The sequence below is a fragment of the Berghia stephanieae genome, chromosome 6 (assembly GCF_034508935.2).
Source record: "Berghia stephanieae isolate SIO BIC M18660-M18661 chromosome 6, UCSD_Bste_1.3, whole genome shotgun sequence".
NCBI lineage: Eukaryota > Metazoa > Mollusca > Gastropoda > Nudibranchia > Aeolidiidae > Berghia > Berghia stephanieae.
Genome location: NC_088365.1, coordinates 36,477,409 through 36,504,629, shown reverse-complemented (window position 1 = coordinate 36,504,629; position 27,221 = coordinate 36,477,409). Strand labels below are relative to the sequence as shown.

General features: G+C 35.4%; 2 protein-coding genes across 5 annotated transcripts in view; one reads left to right on the top strand and one right to left on the bottom strand.

Annotated features, from left to right (window-relative positions):
• LOC144974969 (protein CFAP20DC-like) overlaps positions 1 to 4,242 on the bottom strand; it is a 36,043-nt gene extending 31,801 nt beyond the window's left edge. The window contains exon 1 of one of the 3 annotated variants that reach the window (XM_078918536.1): positions 4,189 to 4,242. The gene's annotated coding sequence lies outside the window, so the exon portion shown is untranslated. Of the gene's footprint in view, positions 1 to 3,889 lie in introns of all 3 variants that reach the window. The other 2 variants (XM_078918537.1, XM_078918539.1) reach the window with 2 other exon arrangements.
• Positions 4,243 to 4,361: 119 nt separating this feature from the next.
• On the top strand, positions 4,362 to 26,830 carry LOC144974968 (uncharacterized). 2 transcript variants are annotated; one of them, XM_078918534.1, is made up of 7 exons: positions 4,362 to 4,571; positions 9,937 to 10,014; positions 17,515 to 17,574; positions 18,784 to 18,843; positions 20,669 to 20,717; positions 20,962 to 21,114; positions 23,102 to 26,830. In XM_078918534.1, the coding sequence occupies exons 2-7, from the start codon at positions 9,940 to 9,942 to the stop codon at positions 23,620 to 23,622; spliced, it is 918 nt and encodes a 305-aa protein (XP_078774660.1). In that variant the 5' UTR covers positions 4,362 to 4,571; positions 9,937 to 9,939; the 3' UTR covers positions 23,623 to 26,830. The 2 variants fall into 2 exon arrangements, with proteins under 2 accessions (XP_078774660.1, XP_078774661.1); XM_078918535.1 differs by lacking the exon at positions 4,362 to 4,571 and adding an exon at positions 6,037 to 8,298 and having other exon boundaries at positions 23,102 to 23,740.
• Positions 26,831 to 27,221: the final 391 nt, after the last annotated feature.

The following is a 27,221-nucleotide window of genomic DNA, read 5'->3' as shown; positions in this document are numbered from 1 at the left end:
TTCTGTAACCCAGGATTTCTCAAAAGATACATGCCAACTCTTCCTAATTTGAAATTAAAAACCTTTGCAAAACGTCTGATTGTATTATCTGCGATTGGCTCGATTAAGTTCATCAATTTTTTTGGAGGAATACTACGAACCATAGTCATTTATGTTGGTAGAGACAGATTCAGTTCCAGTAAAACACTTCTCCAACTTTAAACTGTTCGAATGTCAACACATGAATCACCATAAACAAACTTTAACCATTGTTAGTGATTTATGCAACTGACATGTTGGAATAGGGGTTCTTTCAAATTTGTCATTAGTTTTGGGGAGATTTCTAAACTTTTGTGTTTAATTGTTTAGTTCTGGCCAAACTTCTTTGCTTGCCCTCGCAGAATAATATCCTTCCACAATAGATTGATAGGTATTTTCCCAAATAGCTGTTCAAGAACACATATTTTAAAATTCTATTTTAAAGTGTCGAAGTCGTAAAGGGGGGGGGGGAAGAGGGGGGGGGGAGATCAGGTAAAAAGAACAAAAATATGATTTAGGCTAAGGGGAAAAATCACCCTGCAAGTTAAAACAAAATGATGGATCTTCAATGTAAACAAGGTGACAAAATACGACCAAAAAAGAAATAAAAGGACCTTAAAAGATTTGAGAACTGGTTTGCACCTATTCACCATCGTTCTTAGGCTCTACATCCAAAGAAATTTTACAAAAACACTGTTATAGTGCTAATGATTGGTGTTATGCTAAAAATTGACCCAAGAAATATAAGAACACAGCCAAAATTGGCCAATTTGGCTAGGGAGACCAAAATCTTGGTCTCTTAACTAGGAGGAGGCGTGATTATAAAGAGCCAAAAAAAAAAAAAAAAAAAAAGCAAGAACTGCAACAAAAAACAAACAAACAGGCAAGCAATAAATAAAAGAAGAAAAAACTCGCCTTTTCAACATAAAGAAACAGTTCTATAAATAAACGAAAATACAGTTTTACGCTTAAGCCTGGAGACCAAAATCTTGGTCTCCCTAGCCTCTACCTTAATATTTTAATTATTGATAGTTACATAAAATTAATGCAAATCAAAATTAAAATTTTAGTAAATGTCAACAGGTAGTCTAATCCGCTATATTTGACGAGAAAAATGCCGGAACTGGAGTGGAAAGGGATGGACGAACCAAAAGAGGGAAGCCTGGAGGAAAGTTTCATAGAAACCATTGAAGATTGCTACCTACAACAGATAATAAAAGAACCCACGAGACAGAGAAAAAACCAAAAGCCCAACGTATTGGACTTGATATTGATGGAGGAAGAAAATGACATAATCGACCTAAGACTGAGCCACCCACTGGGAAAAAGCGACCATGCGACCATATTCCTAAAACTGAGGGCGACATCAGAGACTGTAGATGAAAAACTGACACTCAGATATAGGAAGGCTGATCTAGAGAGTATGAAAGAGGAACTGGGGCATATCAAATGGGAGGAAATACTAATCGAGGACACCGTAGGAAACAACTGGAGTAGATTTACCAGAGTACTTAACCAATGCTTCGAGAAAAACATCCCGAAAAGCAGAGGGAACCGGGTTGGGAGAAGAAATCAACCTTGGATGACGCAGGAAGTGAGAGAGGCATTACGGAAGAAGAAGGCAGTAAATAGAAGATACTCTAGAAGCAAAAAGGAAGAGGATTGGGACAAATACAAAAGAGTGAGAAACGCAACTACTAAAATAGTCCGACAAGCGCATCAAAAGTATGAGAACAAGATAGCAGAGGAAACGAAAGAAAATCCTAAAGTATTCTGGAGTTATGTAAACAGTAAAATGAAGACAAGACAGGGAACCTGTGACATAAAAAAAGAAGATGGCACTTGGGCATCTGAAGATGAAGACAAGGCAGAGGTGCTAAATCTCTTCTTTGCAAGTGTCTTTACAGTGGAGAACCAGAAAAACTTGCCAGATATTGCTAAAAGAAGTAATATAGATACTACACAATGGCCGATTACTGAAGAGAGAGTAATGAAGAGACTACAAAACCTAAAGGAGAGTAAATCACCTGGACCTGACAAACTTCATCCTTACATCCTAAAAAACTTAGCAGAGCAGCTAGTAGAACCCCTAACCAAGATATTTAACCAGTCGATGAAAGAAGGAAGACTACCAAGGGAATGGAAAGAAGCTAACGTCACAGCCATATTCAAGAAGGGAGACAGAAAAAATCCAGAAAACTACAGACCAGTGAGCCTGACATCTGTCGTCTGCAAGCTCATGGAACAGCTGATTAGAGAAGAAATGGTTGATCATATGACCAAGAACAAACTATTCAGCAAAGATCAACATGGTTTCATGGCAGGAAGGTCTACAGTAACAAACCTACTTGAAACAATGGATGACTGGACGAGAGACCTGGAATTAGGCAACAATTTAGATGTCATATACCTCGACTTCAGAAAGGCATTTGACAAAGTTCCACACTGGCGCCTAATCAGGAAATTGGAACAGTATCAAATTAATGATCAGACAGTCAAATGGGTCCGAGATTTCCTCAAAGATAGAAGACAAAAAGTGATAGTGAATGGAACAGCATCAACAGAGAGACTGGTAACAAGTGGAGTTCCACAAGGAAGTGTACTGGGACCAGTTCTCTTCCTGATTTATATCAATGACTTGCCAGACAATCTATCATCTAAATGTAAAATCTTTGCCGATGATACTAAGCTCTATGGAGTAGCTAATACAGAAGAAGAAAGAAACACCTTACAACAAGATTTGAAAAAGCTTGAAGAATGGTCCGAAATATGGCAGATGGAGTTCAATGTAGATAAATGTGCAGTTCTTCACCTAGGAAAAAACAACAGAGAAGCAAACTATATAATGAAAGAAAAACCCCTGCAGAAATCCAATGGGGAAAAAGACCTAGGAGTATTTATTGATAGGAAGCTAAACTTCAAGAAGCAAATTAAAGATGTTCAATCTAAGGCTAGTAAAACACTCGGAATAGTGAAAAGAAATTTCAAGAATCTGAAAACAAAACACATGACTACCATCTACAAGACTATGGTTAGATCAAAGCTGGAATATGCTAACTACATATGGTATCCGAAGTTTGAGGGAGACAAAGACTGTTTGGAAAGAGTGCAAAGGAGAGCAACAAAACTTATCACACACCTGAAAGACAAAACATACTGTGAGAGATTGAAAGAATTAAATCTCCCGACCTTAGATTACAGGAGAAGAAGGGAGATATGATCCAAACATATAAAATAGTAAAGGGAATAGACAGGGTAGAGGCAGGATTCCTTAAACCAAACAAGAACATTCAGACACGAGGAAACAGCAAGAAACTGAAAAAAGAACGTTTTAAAACAAATGAAAGAAGGAACTTTTTTTCATCTAGAATTGTAAATAACTGGAATAAACTACAAGAAACCACAGTATCAGCAAAAAATTTGAATAAATTCAAAGCAGAGTTGGAGATAAGCAACACCCTAGGAAACAAGTTCAATTATAAAAATTGGTCCAATCATTAATAGATGAGGAGGAGCGAAGGAGACTACACCAAGTCTAAAAGCTCTATACAGAGGTATCCAGGTATCCAGGTATAAAAACAAAATCTTAGATTAATTGGGTCCAGATAGATATTAAAAAGGAAAGAGTTAAAACTCTTCAAAAGTAACAAAAGTCAGTTAAAGTAACTGTGGTATAAATCAAAAAGCTTTTCTAACAACATAACACGATGTCCAAATAAAATCAGGACAAAGAAAAAACATTGTGATAGTGTGAGACAGGCAACAATCCTTCTACAGTCCAAAGTAGTATGAACTGAGTCAGTGTTTGTTATATATGAGCAAAACAGAATTTCTTCTGAACTCTTTTTCTATTTTTTAAAAATCTGCCTACTGCCAACATTGTGTCGTCCTCCCCTCTGTATGTGCACGCACATTGGAGTCCGAATAGCCACAGGGGACAATTCATACTCGAGTCCAAATTGCCACTTCGTTCCTCAAACTCAAAATACACCAAATGTTTCGCGGTATCTTTGAATTTCCAAGTCTCTATCTTTACCATATAAAATTCAATTCATTTATTCCAATAATTGTCGTCATAGAGCCACGGAAAGGATCATTTCTGTGGGTTTTAAAAATATATACACTGTGCTAAAAACTTCCGTTTATGTCTAACAATATAAACTTGTTTACATTCTAGTACACCGCCATTTTGTTGCTAACTAGAAAGAAGTCATTTTTGTGTTCAGGGAGATAACTTTGGACTTTTTTTGGGGAATTGTTTGTTTTTTTATTTTACTCTTTACGGTTGGAAACCTGAAAGGTAGGCCTGAAGGAAAACGAAAACGAAAGTAATCAATCACTACAATGTGGAGTATATAATCATCATTGTTATCTGATGGTACAATCAGCAGTAGATCCTAACGTTTAAAATACATAGCTACGACTTTACTTACTCTTACACAAGCAGCAAATAATAATGTGAAACCCCAATTTTTTTCTCGGGAGAATATCAAACTTCAAACTAATACAATACCTCTACTTACTTCTGGTGTTCTGTTGTTCCCCGCGGCGAGGTAGCTAACATTTAACATAATTTTCCAATCCCACTCCACTTTGAATTTGAATCACTTTGACTTTTTTTGTTCACTATGATTTTGATGAACTCCGTAAACACTTTCACTTTTTAATTAAATATAAATTTATTAATATAAATAGCGTCATTTACCGTGGGGGAGGGGGGCATGGACTCTGACAGTTTACAAATTTTTATTAAGTAGATAGTGATAGTATAGTAAATGCCAGGGAGGAGACTCCGTTATTGATAATTAATATTAATGAATAGTCTACCAGATACTTTCATTTTTCTCTCTCTTCTCTCTCTTCTCTCTCTCTCTCTCTCTCTCTCTCTCTCTCTCTCTCTCTCTCTCTCTCTCTCTCTCTCTCTCTCTCTCTCTCCTCTCTCTCCTCTCTCTCTCTCTCTCTCTCTCTCTCTCTCTTAGGCACTTTGACTTTGATAACTCCAGTCCAGTGGCCGCCGATAGGCTCACTGTATGGTGAAACTCGTTTTTTGGAACTTTATTTTTGACCCTTTACTGTTTTGGTCACCGTGGCGTTATTTGTGAACCTATGTGACTAACTTTGGTATCATTATAAAGGGCACAAAACAAGCTTTCTAACGGTGTATTTAATTCTTAATTCCTGATTGTATTTCTCAGAAAGCTTATGTAATAAAAATTTATAATTTTTTTAATTATAAGAACTTTTTAAATTATGGATACATTTTAATTATACTTCATACATCGATAGACAATTAATTGAAGAATATCTCTGCCAAATTTCATCAAAATTGATACACTCGCTCATTATTTTATTTTTTCCGCCATCAACCCCACTTTTTAGGACAAAAACCTCATATTTTTCCCCCTTTTCATTTATCCTTAATTTTTTCCATACTTTCCATCCATAAAAATGATTATTATGAAAATAAAGCTTATTTTCTGACCATTAAAATGATACCCAACACTTGTCAATTATTTTTTAATTGAAACAAAATTACTGAAAACAATAAGTGGGCCATGTTGACTGTAAAACTCAAAATTTCCCGATCGCCGCGAGATGCTGGTTTTGAGGCAGCAGTGAGATCACAGATTCTCTCTGTAAAATTGACAAAAAAATTCAATAGAAAAATATAAATAACTCTGGAACCGTAGGTCGTAGAGAAACAAATAAGGTCTCAAATTTTATGTTTTTTCAAGTCCCACCCCCCTGACTGAGTCAAATCAAGATATTTTGAGTTTGAAAATTTTATCAAAGTGCCTATGTCTCTCTCTCTCTTCTCTCTCTTCTCTCTCTCTCTCTCTCTCTCTCTCTCTCTCTCTCTCTGTGTGTGTGTGTGTCTCCGTCTCTCTTATTTACTCTTTCCTTTTTTTGAGAGAGAGAGAAAAGAGAAGGGAGTGGTCATGGCTATTTTCATCCTGGGTGAGAATAGAGGTAACGGCACCTTCTCGCTATTCGCTATACCCCTGTATTAACCAACAGTTCATATACCAATGAAACAAGCGGAATGGAAAAGTGTTAGAAAACTCGGAAACTTGATTAAAATGAGAATGAGGGCATCAAACAGAGAAAAATGCTAGCTCAAACTGCATTCAGAGAACTACACAACATTTGGAACAGGTTGAACATCATTAATGAAAATAAAAGAATACGCCTTTACGAAGCGCTAGTGCTGCCAATCCTTATGTACAACTGTGGTACTTGGGGTCTTACAAAAAAGAATTTAGACACCCTGGACTCCCTTCACCTCAAACAATTGAGATGAGTTATTGGGGCATATTGGCCTGACAAAATCAGTAATGAGGATGTATATGGCAGATGCAGAGTACAACCAGTCAGTAGGCGTATAAAGAAACAAAGATGGAAACAGTTCGGACACGTGCTCCGACGAGATGAAAACATTCCAGCACAAACCTCAATGGATGATTACTTCAAACAAGGAGCCAAATACAGAGGGCGAACACCAACTTCACTTCCAACAACATTGAATCAAGATCTCAAAAAATATCAAATACATTTAGAAACAACAACCGAAGAACTGATTTCAACAACATAAGGAAACATCCAACTGCCTGAGCACCTTAACACACATGATGACATTCTAAAGCTAAGAGAACACTTGCACTAGACAGAGATTTATGGAGGCAGATTACTAACTGGATAGTAGAAACAGACTGACAAACTTGAAGTGACACACACATTCATGCAAGCGTCCATAGAGACTGCGCAGCTATATTTATTATTATTATTATTATTAACCAACAGGTAGGGTTAGCCTAGCCATCGCCCCTCCTTGCCCGTATTAACATGATTTAGTATGTTACATTCCGGGCTCCGGGCAACTTCCGTCAAATTCCTTTGAGGTCAATTTGTTCCAAGGATACTTCCCCCCCCCCCCCCTCCAACCACCACATCATCATCACTGCATCTACCATTACTACTACAACCACCACTACCACATTGTCATCACTACCACTACTACTACAACCACCAGCATCACATCATCACTACCAATACCACTACAACCACCACCACCACATCATCATTAACAATACAACTACAACCACCACCACCACATCATCATCACTACCATTTGTACTACAACCACCATCACCACCACATCATCATCACCACAACTACTACTACAAGCACCACCTACACATCTTCATCACTACCACCACCACTACTACTACAACCACTACCGCCACCTCATCATCACTACCACTGCTATTACTACTATTACTACTACTACAACAACAACAACCACCACTACAACATCATCATCACTACACTACTACTACAACCACCATCACCACATCATCATCACGACCACTACTACTACAACCACCACCACCACATCATCACTACCACTACTACAACCACCACCACCACATCATCATCACTACCACTACTACTACTACAACCACCACTACCACATCATCATCACTACCATTTGTACTACTACTACCATCACCACCACATCAACATCACTACCACCACTACAACAACCACCACCACATCATTATCATCACGACCACAACTACTACAACCACTATATCACCACCACATCATCATCACTACAGCCACTACTTCAACCACCACCACCACCATATCATCACCACTACCAACTACTACAACCACCACCACCACATCATCATCACTACCACTACTACTACAACAACAACCACTATCACATCTTCATCATCACTACCACCATTACTACAACCACCAACACCACATCATCCTCACTACCACCAGTACTACAATCTCTACCATTATGTTTTGGCGCTTTACTTCATTTGAAATAAGGAAACTTTGGGATTGTATTTGGCAATGTGTTTCATAATATAATTCTAATCAGTTATCTATTTAGAACTATACAATGTGTAAACACAATGCCAAATACCATTCCAATTCCTTCTTCTTATATGCGTAAATTCCTCTTTCGGCATTGAAATTACTACGAGTGGTGTCTGAAACTCATGTGAGCCAAATTTAAAGTTGGCGTCTCTGCAAAGCCCCTAGTGCAAGTTTACTATTCATCATTGGTACCTTTTCAACATTACAAGTATAAAACTAGATTATTTATATAAGACTCAGTGCTAGTGGTCATTGGGAAGTTATTATTGTACTACTACTATCATCGTCTAGATAAATCATTCTCACAACAGGGGGTAGTGACGGATAGCAACTCAACTGACCAAGAGCTAATGAAATACAGATGTTACTAAGCTTATTTGGAAGGTCAGAATTATGAAATTCTCAGGATGAGATGTTGATAGTTGTGTCTGTTATGTGCCAAAATCTCATAGAGATTGTAGGTTAGGATTGCTTGTACTTATATGTTTAAAGGGGGTATATATATTTGTAAAAAAAATAAAAATATAGAGCATATGATTATAATGCTCATGTATTATAATGATATCTTAGCAACATACAAATTATATGTCCATAATGGGAATATATTTATCAACAAACTATGTAATCATCAAAAACATTTATCATGATTCCAATTTATTATGAATTATTATGACAGCCTCTTTGGTGCATCTACCTGCTCTATCAGGCTTCTCGTTCACCATGCGCCAAGCTTGACCCTGTGACCTCCACTCATATCAATGTATGAACTTCTCAACTAAAGTATTACCTATGTATGCAATCGTGGGAAGTGGACATTAAACATGATCTGATATAAACAGGATGCACATCCCATTCCACACAAAGTACTTTTGTGTCGTATAGTACAGGAATTGGCTAATGAACACTAAATTATTATAAATACTCTATGCTGCATTATGTAGATGTTGCTGCTCGAAGCTCAAAGAACTAAATAACAATGTGAAATTGAATGTAACTTTCAATTTAATAGATGAAAACAGATAATGTGGACGTTACAGGTTTCCCCTTTATGAACAAAACGGGATGAATGAAACACTACAGACAAATGAGATAATGTGGTTGTGGTGGTGTTAAGGTAAATTAACAAGAACATTGATGGGGCAGGAAATAGTATGCTCCTTTGTAAGGAAGCACGAATTATAATAGAACAACAGATATTAATAAAGGGTGCGCAATTAATTAAGTCAAAGAAAGGGAGGTGGGGAGGAGCTGTGTAGTGCAGTATACAAAGTGAAATAAAATAAAGTGTAGACTGTTGTTAGAAAATAAATACAATGGAATTGGAAATAAATACAAAAGTATAATCATAAGTGGCAGTAGCAGCAGCAGAAGCAACAGCAGTACTTTTAGTAGTATTAGTAGCAGTAATAGTTGTAGTCGTAGAAGTAGAAGTAGTAGTCACAGTAATAATGATACTAGTATGTAATTGAAGAAAAGATGATGGATGGCCGGGGGAGTCAGAGGGGCAAGAGATAAAGGTAGTTTTATATTTGAATGAGTTCCAGTCTCCAGTTCATGCCATGAGGTGACAGGGTGTTCAGTTTAAGTATCTGTTCTGCCTCCCTGTATTTCCTATGTTGTTTAGTGGTGTGGCAGAACTGAAGGACGGCAATCTGGATGTCATGAAATCCTCGATGACTGGACCCATTGAAGTGGTGGGTGACAGGTCCACATTATTTGTTTACGTTTATTAAATTGAAGCTCACATTATAAATTCAGAATGGGAATTTTAAGGAGTCTCAAACCAGAAACAGATTGATGGCTCTTGGATCTTGCCCTTTTCTACAAACTTTTTATATGGGCACCTGGGGGTTTTTTTGTTAGAAAAGGGGGAAAAAATCATATATTCATACTTCATGTTCAAGTTTCAATATCCAGCGTTATCAATTGTACTTTGTATTTTCTTTTCTTTCTTTTTTAAAAATATTTTTTGTACTGGATGAATTTAGTTATGCTTGCTACTATATTTTTATTATAAAACAGAACATGGAGGCAGACAATATCACTCTTGAGCGTCATAGCAGAAAAGACAAATTTCATTTACTTCGTGTACCAAAGGGGGTGAGTTTCATATAACATTTGTGTGCGTGTGTGTGTGTAACTGGATAAGTCAGGCCTCGAAGTGGGCCGGGAAAACCGGGAAAAGCCGGGAACTTTATTTTGAAATTTCCCGACCGGGAAAAGCCGGGAAAATCGGTGAAAATTGTCTGGGGCCGGGAAAAAGCCGTAAGAAAAATTTAGGTGAACAACAACCCAACATGTATTCTTCCTGCGAACGATCGGCTTAGAGCATGGCAGCAGCCTCTTATGGTTTCCTCACACTACTAGTACTAGGCCCTATGTTATGACGATCGACCCAATCAGCAAAGTCCGGTCCGCATTCGTAGAGTACACAGACTATTACCATGTTTCCTGTGCATGACGTAATTAAAGTGGTTTAGAGTCATCGCTGAAACACTGGAAGACGGCAATGGGATAGTTGCGTCAGTTGTTGAATAAATTATCCAGGCACGGTTGATAAGTAAAAAAACCAAATTATGTTGTAGTTACATTTGAAACAAACAAAGTATATCACTGATCTCGTCTCATTGAGATATAAAGAATGATATAAAAATCAAGAAAATCGGCCGATAAATAAAAAAGTTGCTAAAAAAATCGAAAATAAACAAAAGCAATTTTTAAAATCGAATTTATTCGTAAAACAGTTGGTTTTCAACCGATTTTTCTGAAACAAGGACCAATGTTGTTCTTTTTTCAAGCCGATTTCAACAATGTGACTTTCAAATTCCTCAGAATTATATTTTTTACTTTTAGATTTTAGCTTTTAGGCCTACTCAAAAAGGTGTTATATTCCTTGCCACTTGCACAACAATAGCGTAATACATCGACGGCGAGAAGCGTCTTTGTTTCGACCAGCCGGTTCGGTTTAGATAGCCTGTGATTGGTCAAAGACTTAAAGACGCTTGATTCACTCAGTTGACTCATCATTGTCGACAAGACAAGAGTGATAGAAACACACATCCCTCCCCTCATCTTAGTAGTGTGTGTGTGTGAGTGTGTGTTTTTTGTTTTTTTTTTGTGTGTTTTTGACTTGGTCATGAATGCGATTGTTAGCTAAGCTAAGAAAGACGGTCGACGTCCTTGGGCTACTTTAATTAATTTTCGTGACTTGTTATTCAATTATTTGGAGATGGCAGATTAAGGTCGTTTGCTCATTGTAATTTGTACTAAGTTTGTTTTGTCTGTCTCTAGATTAACTAGCTTTATTTCATTCATGTGCAATTCAATAAGTAGGCCACAAGTCTTTGGACGCTACTTTCTCTCTCATAGTAATATTCAAATGTCTTTTTCTCTCTATTGATTTCTCTTCTCTTTGTCTCTTTTCTCCCCATTTCTCTCTCTCTCTCTCTCTCCTCTCTCTCTCTCTCTCTCTCTCTCTCTCTCTCTCTCTCTCTCTCTCTCTCTCTCTCTATCTGTCTCTCTCTTTTTTTTAATATTTTTTTTGCATGTTGTAGGAGGCCTAGACTTTACAGGAATACGTCCAAGTGTTAATAGCCAGAGTCAATATATTCTTTCTCTCATCTCAGCCACTCCTTTTTCACTCACATCTCTTCTTCCTCTCCTCTCTCTCTCTCTCTCTCTCTCTCTCTCTCTCTCTCTCTCTCTCTCTCTCTCTCTCTCTCTCCTCTCTCTCTCTCTCTCTCTCTCTCTCTCTCTCTCTCTCTCTTCTCTTTTTCCTTTTTTTTTCCCCACGGATGGTGTAGGCTTAGATACTGGATGGCTTGTTATAGTAATATGTACTACGAGTCAATAATTTCCCCCTCTTTTCTGATTCTCTCTCTCTCTCTCTCTCTCTCTCTCTCTCTATATGTATATATATATATATATATATATATATATATATATATATATATATATATATATATATATATATATATATAGGTAGTGGTAACTGGTCTAGAATTGATGAATATGCTTGAAAATTACTACCTTAAAATTTTCCCTAGAGCCTGGAAAAAACCGGGAAAAAGCAGGGAAAAATATTTTCCCGAATCACTTCTAGGCCTGTGGATAAGTCATTACACTGTAACCTAAGAGGAATGAGTTCTAGTCCCACTTTATGTGTGGTCTTGTGATATGACACTCGCTTTCAGATCAGAAGGTCCTAGGTTCGAGCTTCGCTTGGTGCATAGTTGAGATCCCTGGTGAAGGCTTTTTACTCACATTCTCTCACCATACTCAGGTGTAAAATGAGTACCTGGTCGTCAACAGCATTGTCTGTCAGGAGAAATTGTAATACGAGTGTCACCTTACAATCGTCATATCCATGGGTGAAAGTTGACTGGCATATGCCTCAATATGTTTAACTTAGAAATCTATGAAATGTTTACAAGGGAGGAATTAGGTTCTAAATAAATGCAATTAGATCATTTTATTGGGTATATTCAACTTGTATGTTACATGGGTGGGTATTTCCCATATATTTTGATCAAAAATAGTAGTAGTAGTGGTTGTAGTAGTAGTGGTAGTAGTAGTAGTGGTAGTAGAAGTAGTAGTAGTAGAAGTTATAGTAGTAGTAGTTGTCACCACTGCTACAACCACCAACACTAGCATCAAAACAAGTACTATGCTTGGGGTCTCTTGATCACTTCTTGGGGTGTTTCGAACTGCAATAACCCTAGGTATTGTAATTTAAAGTGATAAATTATCGTGGTGTCTCCATAAACCAGATAATTCTGTAATCACTTGAGATTGCTGCAAATGAGTGTTTAAATGATGAAGATCATTTATTTTGATTTGGGTTTGGTGTAAGACAGTACACATGCGCGGGGTGGAGTTGCTTCTTCATCTTATGGATTGAATACTAGCAGCTGACTGATGCTGAGTGGAAGAGCATAAAATTTTTTTTTAAATTTTTAATTTGTGATCCTCCGTCTCAAAGTGGTATTATGTTGGGGTGAGACGGGTACTGGAAATTGAATTTATAGTATAGCGATAAATATCAAACTTAGGGATAATTTCTATTCGCTTTGATGGAGAAAAAAGATGATTTCTTACATAACAACCATCTAAAAGTTGCTATTTCTTATCTTTTTATCTCAAAAATAATTTTTGTGTGTCCCATTCATCCCAACATAATACTGTTTTGAGACGGTGAGTCACATATATTCTCAATAATCTGCAGTATCTATTTCATACATTGATTTGGAAACAAGTTTTAAAATATTGAGTTTAAGCTTACATTATTCAAATTACAGTCCACTCTGGATAATCGCAACACCCTGGGATCAGCGATAATGTTGCGATTAACTGAATTTGAGTTTCCTATCCACTATTGCAGCATTTTAGACATGTATGGTAAACTTAAATCTGTAGTTGTAAACATTGTTCTTAGTCCACCACAAACTGAGCAATTTGATTGAAACAAAAACCATATGGCAGCCTTGTATAGATTTTGACAAGCAAAAGCAGCTTTGATGCAACCCTACATCTTATTCAGAGTGGATTCACTGTCATTCTTTTGTTCTTAACAATTGTAAGAGTCAAAGAGATTAGCCGTGATGAGAGACGATAAGCTCTCACCAAACTTGTTGGTCAGAATGCACAGTTGTCAATCCCAAATCAAAGAATATCATTTCTCAGTCTCTCCTTACAAGAGTCATTTTCTACCTGTTGTGTAGACTATGCCCACCCCAATTGCCTCGTATCTTATAGTCATAGATGACCTTACAATCCCGTATTGCAAAGCCCTGCCCTCTTTTGTCTCTAAAAGAGTGGTGACACACTACTGTAGCTTTAAAACCCTGCCCACTCTCGATTCTTTAACCTGTCATGATTTCACCCATGATTAAATTTAGTCATGAGATTTTGTTTGATTGATTTCATGAATTGTCCTCTTTTTGAGGTCGAAAATTTGTTGCGATTAACCACAGTTTGTTGCAATTAACTAGTTACTTTTATATAGTATTTGTTGCATTTAACCGAATGTTGCGATTATCCAGAGTGGACTATTCTTTGAAATCACCGAATTCCTGACAGCAATTCACTGCTAACTAATTAAAAGACATAAAAACCATGTAAGAAGAGTCACAGGATTTTGAGTCCACACAAGTATTCACTATTGTTGATGATAATCTTCTTCGGAATTCTGGGATTTTAGGATTTTTTCAGAAATTTTCTGCTGTTTTTGCCATGTCAAACATTTTCCACTAAGTGGTAGTTCAGCTGTAAATCTGTCCTTCCAGGAAATCGCGGCCGCGATTTTTCGCCATTACCGCAATTTTTTGCAATTTTCCATGTTCTGGAGTCACATATAATCATATAATTCTAAACATAGGAAAATACTACTGCCACCGTCACACAAAACTATTAAAGATTTCGAAAGTAACGAGCTTGGACATAACGAGTAAAACATAAATCCCTGTTTATTCTCCTTATTTGACTTGACAATAAAAGCAGGCTAACTCAGAAATAGCGAGAACTTCTAATTGTTTCCAGTCTTTTGAATCTGTAAAATAAGTCACGATTTAGATATATATATTTTCAAAAAAATGAAAGGAATCATGTTAGTTGTAAGCAGGGACAAAATTTATGTCATTTGTTACCCTCCATATGACATTATGCTATTTAATAATAGTTTTATTGCTAACATCAATATTATATATATTTTTTATTTTTATTTTGGGTGTTTAATATACTATCATAAACATAGATTCATGTAACTCTGAAATAGAAAGTTTTTATGCCGTCCCCTCGATCTCGTTACTCCCGAGTTCCATTGTATTATTATGACGTATAGATGTACTTGGAAATATAATAATAATAATAATAATAATAATAATAATAATATTTTTAAAAATTTATGAGCTTTTCTACCACATAATTGTTAGGAATTCATGCATTTGTGTAAAAGTGTTGTTTTGTTTTTTTTTCAAAATCTCCTGGTGGCATCCCCTGTATATACCTGGCATATTATTTCTTTTCTGTGTATGCAATGTCAATATCAATGTAATTTAATGTAATTTATGGACACAATACTGTATAATACATACCAACTAAAATTGGTGGACTGTGCTTATCATAGAATTAAAGCAAGAATAAATTATTGTGCGCTGTTTATTGAAAACAATGTCTTAAATTTGCAATTTTTGCATTCAATTTTTTTCAATTTTGGGTGCAATTTTTGGGGTTTTCATTTGCAATTTTCCGCGGGGACAGTTATGTCTTGTGTAATTTATTTGACACCTCTGCTCAGCTGCATGGTTTCTGGTGACACTCCCGTGCCCATGACATTAGTCTTGAGTCTAGACACATTGGCGTCAAGTGTGAAAAGTGGCACAATACCCCTGTTGGCCTTATATGAAAGATGATTGAATGGGAAGGGGATGGAGGAAATGGTTGTTCATATTTTTGTACCCTTTAGCTGTGTACTCTTTTTTTTTTTGTCTGTTTGTTTGTTTGTTCTGATTTCAATTGAATTCATTACAACTTATATCTAAATTTTTTTAAAGGCTTAATTTAAATTCACTCTTTTGATGGAGTATGTTTTGCAGTTGATTAAAAATTCTTATTTATAAACCGCATAACCACAAGGTTGCAGTAATGCACACACTAGCCGGGTTTGGGATTTGTAATATAAAATCAAATACCTCCTTTTGGCTAAAAGTTTATCATAATCTCTTGATATGGTGGGCGGCATTAAGGGGCTCTAAAATGTTTAATTGGAAATGACAATTCGTTGAATTATATTTACAAAAATTCAGTTTGTATCTAATGATCGGAATAGATGTGTTTTAGAAGTAGTAATATATTACACAATATTAAGTAACATTGAATAGCTGTTATTTTTGCTCTTGATTTGGGCTTGACGGATGGGCTGATAGATTTTCCTCCTTTTTGACAAATTGTTATTATCATCACTGACTATCCAGTGGAGTTTGTACTGCTGACAATGCACATGTCATATACACAGATATTGATCTTCTAACTCAACATATAAGAGGAGATTCTTGACATCGCTTTTTTTTGTTTGTTTGTTTTGTTTGGTCTACCATTTTCCCTTTTTACATGAGCTAGTGGAGACTGGATGGCTATTTTCTTGTGGTTACATTTGAAAAGAGGATAAGCTGTTGACAGTTATCACAAAAAGATCAGTCATGTAAATATCAATTTTTATTTTTTTATTTAATCCCTTTGCAGATGGACTAGGAGTTTATGCAGATTTCTGTAGCTAGTAACAGTAGTCAGACTTTGCTACATAATTAGATATGAGAGTAATCTACTGCATTTAATTTTTACGTGAAAGTAACAGATGCAACTTAAAACTTGAAAGTGATGAGGGGCCTTGTTTTGTGCCATCATACAAACATTATGGAGTGAAAAAATCAAGAGAGATTTACATTGTTGACATTTTTTCTATAGATATGAACAAATCATATTTAATTTTCTGAACAATTGAGCAAAAAGGGGAATAGGTTGTTTGAACAAAGAATTACTTTTATTGTCTCTTGATGCGCCCAATGCCTGAAAATTTGTGTGCAGTAGTAATATTTTAGCATAGCAAATGCGCGCAACCCATTTCAAATGGCACCCCCAACTTTCATCTTCGTAGCTTCTTACACACTGTAATCTGTGATTATAATCTTCTTCAGGATTTTGGGATTTTCTCTGAAATTTTCCATTGATTTTGCTGTGTCAAACATTTACCTATTCGTGAAAAAATCAGTCATGTCTTGTGTCATACTTTAACACCTGTGCTCAGTTGCATGAATTTAGATGAGACTCCCATTTTTATGGCATCAGTCTAAACAAACTGATGCTAGATGTTAAAAGTGAGACAAGGCAATTGGTTGTCGAAAAGGAAGGGGGTGGGGGAGGGGGTAAGTGAGTCTAGATTTTATTTGTAAGTAGGTCAAGAGTGATAGTACAGTTATTGGTCCGTTTAAAGAGATAATTATTCCCCCTAATTAAAATAAAAGAGCCCCATCAATTATTTTAAACTACTCTCTCTTTTTCTCTCTCTCTCTCTCTCTCTCTCTCTCTCTCTCTCTCTCTCTCTCTCTCTCTCTCTCTCTCTCTCTCTCTATTAATTTTGTAAAGGTCATCTGGTTATAGAGAGATGATCTGTTAGTATTGTAAAAGGTGCTCAACTTAGTTTATTCTTTTTACCTTTGTTATTACAATGTTTTACCATTTTAATTTATTAAAGATATTTGAGTCTTATTTGTAAGATCCGTAACCACTGGCCTACGATTACAGAGGTAAAACAAGTGAAATCAAATACTTTCAGGCCATTTGACCAAAAGTTCATTTTAAATGTCTTGAAAAGAAGGTATTTTTATAAAAATCGTTTTAAGGAAAGGACAATTCGTTAGAAATTTACATCAAGAATAAATGTACACGAGAATTAGTAATTTGATATACAAAACTGATATTTTATGTTATGATTTTGGTTGAGTTTGACCAAAAGACCGATACATTTTCCTCCTTTTTTTACAAATTGCCATTATCACCACTGTGTAATTTAAGTTTAACTGTTGTGCGTGCCTTTTTACTCCTTAGTTTGACATCAGACATCTAAATGGCATCACATATGAACCTGATGAAATTCTTCAAATTGAGGTAAATTGTCTAGTTTTGTATACATTTTGCTTTATTCTGTTATTAAATAGTACATACAGTGGTCACTACCTAAATCTTGCCTTAGGGTTACAACAGTACCGAATTATCAGCCAAAGAATGTTATTAGGTAAAGAAAAATTGAAAGGGAAGGAAAGTTGTAATGCATTTTGCCCATTAATTTCTGAATAAGATTTCGAGGCAGTCTAGTCTGATCTATCTAGCCTCATCTCCTGTATTAAAACATTGTCTTGTCTAGTGGGAACTTTCCCAACTAAAAGACCATATATGTCAATTTGATGTCATAGTAAATAACCCTGTAATTATGAAACTTGCAAAGACATTACATTAATATGGGGGGTCCCAATAGCTTAGTTGATAGGTCACTCACTTCATACCCAAACGGACAAATTATCCCGGGTGAAGTCAAGATTTTTTCTGACCTCTTGTCCAACCAGCAGTGATTGGGTAGCTGGGTCTGCTAGATCTGGTGGAAAATACTTTGTGATAGACTCCCTATCCATTGGGTTGCATGCAAATGCTACAGAAGGGCTTTCAATAATTTTCTCTTGTAAGCTGGAATAATCAACACAGTGCAGTCACAAAATTTGCCACTCAATGACAATTAATCTAACAAATGAAAGCCACTCTCAGTGGACAGTATGAAAAGGTCTCCTATAGAGTAGTCTTTATAATTTTGTAAGTAATCTTGCAAGGTATGGGATATTTTTGTAAACATTAAGACTCATGCAAATGAGCCAAACCTTGGTTTAGATTGCTTCTTTTACAAGACAATACAATTAAATCTTTTTTTAAAAATTTGATAGCTGTGATGAGTCAAATAAGCAGAGATACAAGAAGGATGTTTTCGATAGTAAAAATAGATTTTCTCTTGTTTTATTTTGTTGTTATTTATTTATTTATTTATTTTACAAACGGATGTCTTTTATTGCCATCTGATTGTTTCTAATGTAATAATGATCTATAATAAATTATCATGAAACAGATTCTTAATAAAATGAACGAATTCCCTCAGAAGTCATTGAGTTAAAAGTATTTTCCTCTTTTTCTTTCCTTTGAAATAAAAAAAAATATTGATGACATTAATTAAATTAAATATGTAGACTGAAGACATCTGATGCATTCTATTGATTCATATTGGATTGTCTTAGACTTTGATTGATTTTTTTTTTAATATTTTCAACACTCAAGGAGAAAAAAGGCAAAAGTGGCTTGGTCACTGTGTATGAAATGGAAACAATTTCTTGTCAGGTTTGTGGTCAAGTTATATTTTCTGATTAATTGTAATATACTAGGTGAGTGAATCCCTGTCGTTAAGAGGAAATATTTCACCATAGTTAGTATTTTCGGTACATCTTGGTATATATGGATGAATGTAGATTGAGGACTCTCTTTTCTGTGTGTTAAGATTTTATTGTTGGCACTAACAATACTGAAATTAGTGCAAAACACATAATCGGAACAGCATCGTTAAATAGAAATTGATCCTATTAAGTGGCATGCCAGTTACCTTATTCTTCTTGCAATGTCCATAAATGGAACAACCAATCAAGACTACATTGAAAACTTTTGCAGTGATACAGACCATCCTTAGAAGCTTTGTTAGGATAGGCCTCATAGTCTCCTGAGAAAGCTGCTTCTAAGAATGCTTATAAGTATAATAAGAAAAAAATCTGATCTGTGATAAGCTGCTAAGCTGCTCACAGGTCAGCAATTCTGTTTTCATATCTGGTGTAGAAAAGCAAAAAGATGTGATTTGTACTTATATGCCTATTGATTTAGCAAAACAGAAGAGTATAACAGTTTGTCGTGTTGATGAAGGGAAATAAATGATATGTGTGAAGCTACTTGGCAACATCAATATGGATAAAACGAGGGCCCATTAACAACTGGCAACCATTGCCACACGTTTTCAATATTTCAAGCCCATTTGTGATTTTTACAGCAAATATCATAAATCTGTTATTACAGTAGCTTGCCATTGCTGGAGCATGGTATATCCACGAAAATGCACTATGAAATTGTTCATATTTATTTTATTTTAATGTCTAGCAATCTCAATCTAGATTATCTTTTGTAGAAGTCCAAAGGTACTGCCATTTTGGGTCTTTAGGTCATGACGGTAGCCCTTATTAGAGTGTTTTAGCTGTTTGAAAAGTAGGCCACTATTTATAAACCCCTATTGCTGAATGATGATAATAATAATGATAAAGTAATTTATTTATATAGCGCCTTCCATACAATATAGTTACAGGCGTACAATATACACGGAATGCAATACGTATTATTTTAAAAAACAAACAAAACAAAAATTACTCTATCATATTATCATCTTTAAAAGTTGAGAATGCAGAATTATTTTTAAAAAATGTAAATTAGGGTAAATATGAGGTGAAACTACAAAAACAATGTAAATAAACCTGTGGTATATCATGAACATTGCTTATCCATTCTTTTTCAACTTTAATTTATATTTTAAATAAATAAATAAATAATATGAAAGTGACATGTGACTAAGAGAGGTGAAGAGTTTTGTTTAACACAAAATGGACAGAATTCATGGTTCTGAGCAGAAACTCAAAGGCACCAGAATAGAAATGCCGCTTTTCCTATAATTTCCTTAATTACAGAAATTCTAAAGATTTTCAGGTTTCCCAAATATGTCCAGATTTGAACTTGCCTGAAGATTTTTCTTATATCAAAGTGATCAGAAATAAGTCTTGCTCACATTTTCTTAAAGAATGATATGGAAAAGCGGTGTTAACTTAAAGAATAGAAGTAAGAAGAGGTAAAGGAAGACAAGCAATGGCATAGGTAAGAGGCTTCAATAAATGAATGATATCTTAGCGATGATATAGATGATAAATTCTTGAACTTGAAGAGGGCTGATGATAGAGAGGATTGGAGAGACATCATTGCTGGTGAATTGGTGCTATATTATTTTGAATTCTCCATCTGCAGCAGTCTTTATATTTTATGTTTTGGTAATAGATCGCATTGAAAAGTAAAATTTATCAAACACAATGTACCATATTATCTGTGTTTCAAGGGGATGTTCATTTATTTTTTTCTTCAGAACATGGGCTTTAATGTGTTGGTCAAATCCGATGACAAGATTAAAGTTGGTGAGTGTTTTTACTCTCTCTCTCTCTTCTCTTCTCTTCTGTCTCTCTCTCTCTCTCTCTCTCTTCTCTTCTCTTCTGTCTCTCTCTCTCTCTCTCTCTCTCTCTCTCTCTCTCTCTCTCTCTCTCTCTCCCTCTCCTCCCCTCTCTCTCTCTCTCTCTCTCTCTCTCTCTTATATATATTTGATCTTGCCAAAACTGACGTGCTTCAATTGCAAACTCTCATGATTCTTTTACCTAATTCCAGGCCCTTCTATAAAAAACAGTCTTTCAGTGACAAAGACTGTCCGGCTTGATTCAAATGAAACACATTTTGCTGTCAAGGATTTACAGAGTACTCCCAGTGGCAGTGTGAGTCTTCCTGTGGGTCTGAGAGAAAGATTCACTCCATTTGGATCGGGTAAGAAATATTTTACGTTTTGTTTATTTTCAGGCTAAGTGGTATTTGGAACACCACTTAATTGGAACGATTTGTCTGTGACAAAATTTTTGCTATATAATTTATACTGGTTTCAGATCTTCAGCAAACAGTTAAAGAAATGTTTCTTTCCAAAGACAATATTCTTATTGAATGGAACAAAAATGGAGTCATCGTGTGTCTTCAAATGAACAAAAATTCTATTAATTAACAATGATATTAAATAACTTTACAAACGGGATTGTATAATAAGTCCACGATTGTGACTACACATGAAATGTTAACTGTAATGGAGAAAGGAAAATAAAACTTTAGACATATCCATAAAAGGATGTTATGTATTATTATAAATAAATATATAGCAACTGCAAAGATATATATGTAGTCTTGATAGCTGTTTCAATGGAGACCACAAACGAATCGGTTAATTGGAATGATTTCTGTGTAATGGTGCTATTCCAATTAAGTGGCCTGCACTGTATTGGCAAAAGAAATGCAACATCATAAATTCATTGAGTTTGCTTTTATTTCTTTATTTTTATTGTTATTATTAAGTAGCAGTCATAAAAAAGTATATATCACTTTAAAGGCAATGTCTTCAAACACCCTTTGTGGCACACCCTAATATCTTTATAACAATGGCACAACCTGATGATGTTGGAGAGACAGAAATTAGGATGAATGAAACATCTTGAATATATGTTCCATATCTTAATGACAAGCTCTGCTTCTATAAATAATCCTGCTCTTGTGTCTCTAAGTTTTGTTTATTATTCTCTTATTATGATAATGGATTTGACCCTCCAGTTGTGATGACAGAAAAGGCAAGATATAAAGTTTTGTGTGCCTGAATGTATGTCTTGTGTGATAAGCTGAATGGGCTCTCATGTTGTATTGATGTAATGTAAAAGTTTTGTATCTGTACATAAAAGTGTGCAATAAGATGCACTGACAAATTATCTTTATTAATTTCTCGTGGCTTTGTTATGGAAAAATATATAACAATCCTTTGTAAAGGATTGCAAGTCAAAACATTATAGATGCTTCTGTGATGTGTAGTTGTGCATTTATTTGGGTGTCTCTCTCCAGTCAGCAAAACATGTGCTCTTATATTCAAATAACGATTTAATTTTTTTTTTTTTAATAAATTTTTCTCTTTTCTTGTTTCTTTTTTTTTTTTTTTTGATACCAAAGACATTTATGAAGCAAAAGAGATAGTCCTAAGTACAGCGTTATTTCATTCCATTAATGTTGTGTCATTTGAAGATGCATAAACACTGGATATTTTGAGTGGTGCCATACAAACAGATAGACCTGTATTATTCTAAAATATTGGTACCTTGTACCTATAAGGCACAGCAGTAAGGTAGAATAAAGGTGATTCATTCCTAATTAAAACATTCTCCTTTATATGCACATCTCAATCTTCCATAATTTTACCTACCATCTACAATATCTGTTTGAACAGGACACTCCTATTGCCATAAAAATTGTCATATTTTCAAAGGTTATTTAATTAGAAACACCAATGAAACTAACTTCGGCTTGATGAAGGCCAAGACAGGATTTTGAGTGTTTTTGTTAAAGGTATTTTTCAAGGAAACGAGAGGTTGAGTGTCAATCCTATCCCTCAAGATTCATGGTGCTTTAGGGACAATGCGGCATTTATTCCATTTATTTTTACCAACTTTAAGTACTTACAAGGTTATATCCCTTGTATAATAAATTATCTTGTCAAACTATCAACTCAGATTCAACAAAACTCGGTTATAACAAACATTGACCTCCAGTCCTGTCAACTTTATTGTAACCAAGGTGGACTGTCATTTCCTTTCCTTAGACTAGCATATTTCAGTCAAAGGTAGAAATCAGGACAGGTGCATTATGAAGCAATCTGTGGCTAAAATAGTGTCTTTCCAAATGATAAATTAAATGGCTTTTTGATTTCCATTTTCTTTTCTGTTTTCAGATGGTCGGACACCTCAAGAAAGAAAACATAGCTCTCGCAAAGATAGAAAAAGAAACCAACCATCTGATAATGGTCCATCTCTTGTAGTGAAGCGACAAAGACTTTACTGTGAAGATGGCAATGAGCCTCATAATTATTTAGTTAGCAATTCTGGTGATGCAGGAAGTGTATTAGCTTCCACACCTTCCATCAACAAAGTGAAAAAACACAAGAAAAAAAAACATAAAGCCAATGATGATCATGTTGAAAGTGAAGGTCAAATAAATGGAGATATAAATACATCTGAGATAAACGTGACACACATCAAGACTGAATTTAGTTCATTTTCTGAGGACGCTGGTACTCATGACCCTGGGGTGATGAAATCCGATAAAAAGAGAAGTAAACATTCAATACACGATGGAACAATTCACTCAGATGTAGATCATAGTTTAAATCTTGCAGCTGATGAATTAGTGACAAAAGATAAGGAAAAGAAGAAAAAGAAAAAAGATAAGGAAAAGAAGAAAAAGAATAAATAAGGAATAGAGGAGGCTTGGAAGGTCAGAGGATTTGTTTATTTTTATATCAGATTTCTAGCTTCTATTCTTGTCACTCCTCAGCTCATGATCATAATCAGTTGTTGGTCCTGATTTTTAAGCCAGTCATGGATTGTTGTTCAGAGCAAGAATACAAAATTGACATCTCATTCAACGTATAAATTTCTTTTTTTTTTTGGGGGGGGGCTTGTTTTCTTTTTTGTTTGTTTTGTTTTTCTTTGGGTTTTTTTTGTTGGTTTTTTTGGGGGGGTTTTTAAAAATATATATAAACAGTACAGTGCAGATTCAATACACAATATGTCAATTCTAGCTTGAGGTAAAGATTTGACCTCAGTCTCCTTTTGTTTTCTGGACATTATTTTTTTAAATATATTTTTGAACATGTCAAAGGTTGTAGTGAGAGTTGAGTCTAAAGTTAACAGTGCACAACTGACTGGCATTACCAAAGTGAAAACAATTACGATTTTAGTTGAAATATGATAGAAAAATTTGGTTGCTTTATTTTAGCGCAATATCCAATAAATATTTTACATTCAGTTCATTATTATGTTTATTAATGTTTTTAGATAATCTATAGTTTGTTAACAATAGCAAGGAGGAAAAGATTAATAATATCTCCAACAGCAACATTTATTATTAGGTACGAGACTTGCAGCCTATCATAACATTAGACCACAAAGCCACACATTGATTCTCGTATAGCAGAGTGAAAAGATTACACTTTGCTCTAGAACGAGGACAAACAATAATGATCACAGTATTAGGTAATTAAAAAGTCCAGTCTCAGCAGATTGTATTAAATCAAGGATATATGAATCACCTTTGGAAAATATTGAAAAATATGTGTCAACAGTAAAATGCAATGGCTCTGTGTTAAGCAGCATTATGATGATTAATGTTTGTGGATAATCTGTAGTTTGTTAAAATTTCAAAGAGGAAAATATTGATATTATCTCAAATTCTCTTTATTTTCCTGATATTTTTGCCCTAGCCCTTTTCGGTTTAACCGGATATCACCGTATATTTCTCTTGATGTCCAATATATTGGTCTCTTGATAACTGAATTATGATAAAGTCAAGAAATCTTAAGCATATTGCATCATATGTACTGTTATCTCTATGACTATGAAGTTCATCTCTTACTCCTTTTCCTCCCACAACCTCCTAATGCCATGTTAATGTTGATATGGCTGATCCATTCCTGTTCCATGTTTTAGGCAATCTAGTATCACTCTGATTTTGTGGAACCATTGTGTCAATGTGGTAGAATGGGTAACAATCAGACTCTGACCACAAATCAAACCACGCGTCTTATCACTCCCATAGTAAGCCCTTTGGATACACACTGTTGTCACATCCTGTTGGGCACAAATAGTATTTTTTACGGCCTCCCAGGTGCAAATCTGTTGTGATTTTGGTAAGAAATTACAAGTGCCTTAAAATGGTACGTTTGGCAATTTTATATCAAATGTACAATGTCCACAAGATGAAATGATGTAATTCGCTTACTCAAAACATTTAAGAAAATTGTGATTGATATCAAGGAAGACATGGCATTATTTGGTACTCATGTTGGAATTCCAATTTTAGATTGAGATGGGAGAGAATGACAAGCATAAGGGCATCCTTTCACTCAATTTTCCAAGCAAGTCATGCGCTCTTTACAGACCTGTGTAAACTCAACTTCAGCTTACAGCTTTGTGATTAGATCACATCACCAAAATCAACAATACCAGTTTGATTACATGTCATATGTCTGAATGTTCCAAATGTTATTTTAAGAAATTATTTCGTCGTTATGTGACAAGGATATAAATTTTTGTTCACTTCACTTTGTTTATTGCTTATCTCTAGCAAACCTGAAATGTGCAGTCAAGAATATTTGTTGTCATTGAAGGTTTTTTATCCTTTCTTTGTTTATGCCCATGCCGTCACTTTGACCATGTGATATTTCTATTGAAGCTACCTGAACACTGATCCATGTGGACATGAGGTTAATATAGCTATTATTGGTAATGTATGAAGTTTCAGCATTCTGTACAATGCCAAATTAACTTTGGAAATCAGAGAATTATGTGATATATACAATACTAGAGTCACTCTGCCCCTTGCCGTCATCCTAAGGCTTATGATGGATGTCAACACAAAAAATGCTCTCCTATGCAGAAAATAAAACCAATGTTGCAATATAATGACATCATTTGAACTAGATGAAGCTCACAAGAGACCAGTTTGCCAGCTTCTAAAATCTAAAAGTTTCTTATATTGAATTGACATCAATTTCTCTCTACCAGGTATGCCAACACCTTTTGAGTGACTGTTAATAAATGTTTTTGGTGCTACCGACCAGTCAAAGTACTTGTAGCTTATACAAGCATCCTTTCAATCTTTTAATTTTTATACGCTTCTGTCTGGTGAAGGGGGGGCGGGTCCCGATTACTCAGTTGGTAGAGCACTTGCATCAGCAAAGGGACCAAGATCGATCCCGGATGCAGTCAAGATTTTTTTCCGATCCCCCTGTCCACCCAGCAGTAAATGGGTAGCAGAGTCTGTTAGAATTGGCAGAAAATTCTTTGCGATAGACTAGTGTCCTATCCAAACGATAGCAAGCAATTGCTATTGTTCGTTTCACGCTACAGAAACTGGGATAAACTCCAGCTCAATGGGCCAAATGGCTTTGAAAGACTCATGAAGGGGTAGGTATGTGGCAAAAGCGACTGATCTGTATGCCCCTTAATGACATCCCCTATCAAACCTCCTCGTGTGTTCCAATGTGTAAACAACCACTACTACACACTTGTCAGACCTTATGGCTCTAAACTAGTCATGACTGTTTCGCTGAAAAGAGCTCACCTTCTGGCTTTTTTTATTAGGTGATAATCCGATTCGCGATAAGGAAAGTATATTTCACTTACTTTTGTGAAAAAAGTTGTCAGATCTTAGAAAATAAAAGCTTTTCTTGGCTGTGCACTGATCGAGATGGAGACAAAACAAAGGGGACTGGCATGGACTAAGCCTCATAGCTGTCATCTGCATTTTTTGCCAAATTGGGACCTAAAATTTGCCAAAATTTGCCAAAACATACCCCAAAATTTGCAAAGAAATTTGCCAAAAAGACCAAAATTTGCCAAAAAATTTGCCGACGAGAACTAAGCGTTTCAGTAAAAATTAACACGCGATACAGAAAAAATATATATATAAAAGACAATTTATGACATTTAAGGAGGCTACATTTATTAAGTGAATAGCGTTGTTACAAAGATTTAAAAAGGATCATTATCCGTAGAGAGTAGCTTCCCTTGGTTTGGGCCCAGGCAAACCTGCAACATTTCTCAAGTTTCGCACCTTTTTTTCGTTATTTTGTTTTTGCTTCTTTTTTTCACCAAAATTTGCCACGCGATTTGCCAATTTTCCCACGATTTGCCAATTTTGGGAATTTTGCCAAAATTTGCGGATCGCCCTGATATTTGCGGCCGCAAAAAATGCAGATGACAGTCATAGTCAGAATTAACACGTGACTCGAGAAATTGTTTATTTTTTGATGCAACTCGCATAGGTGTCGGTATGACCAAGGTGATGGT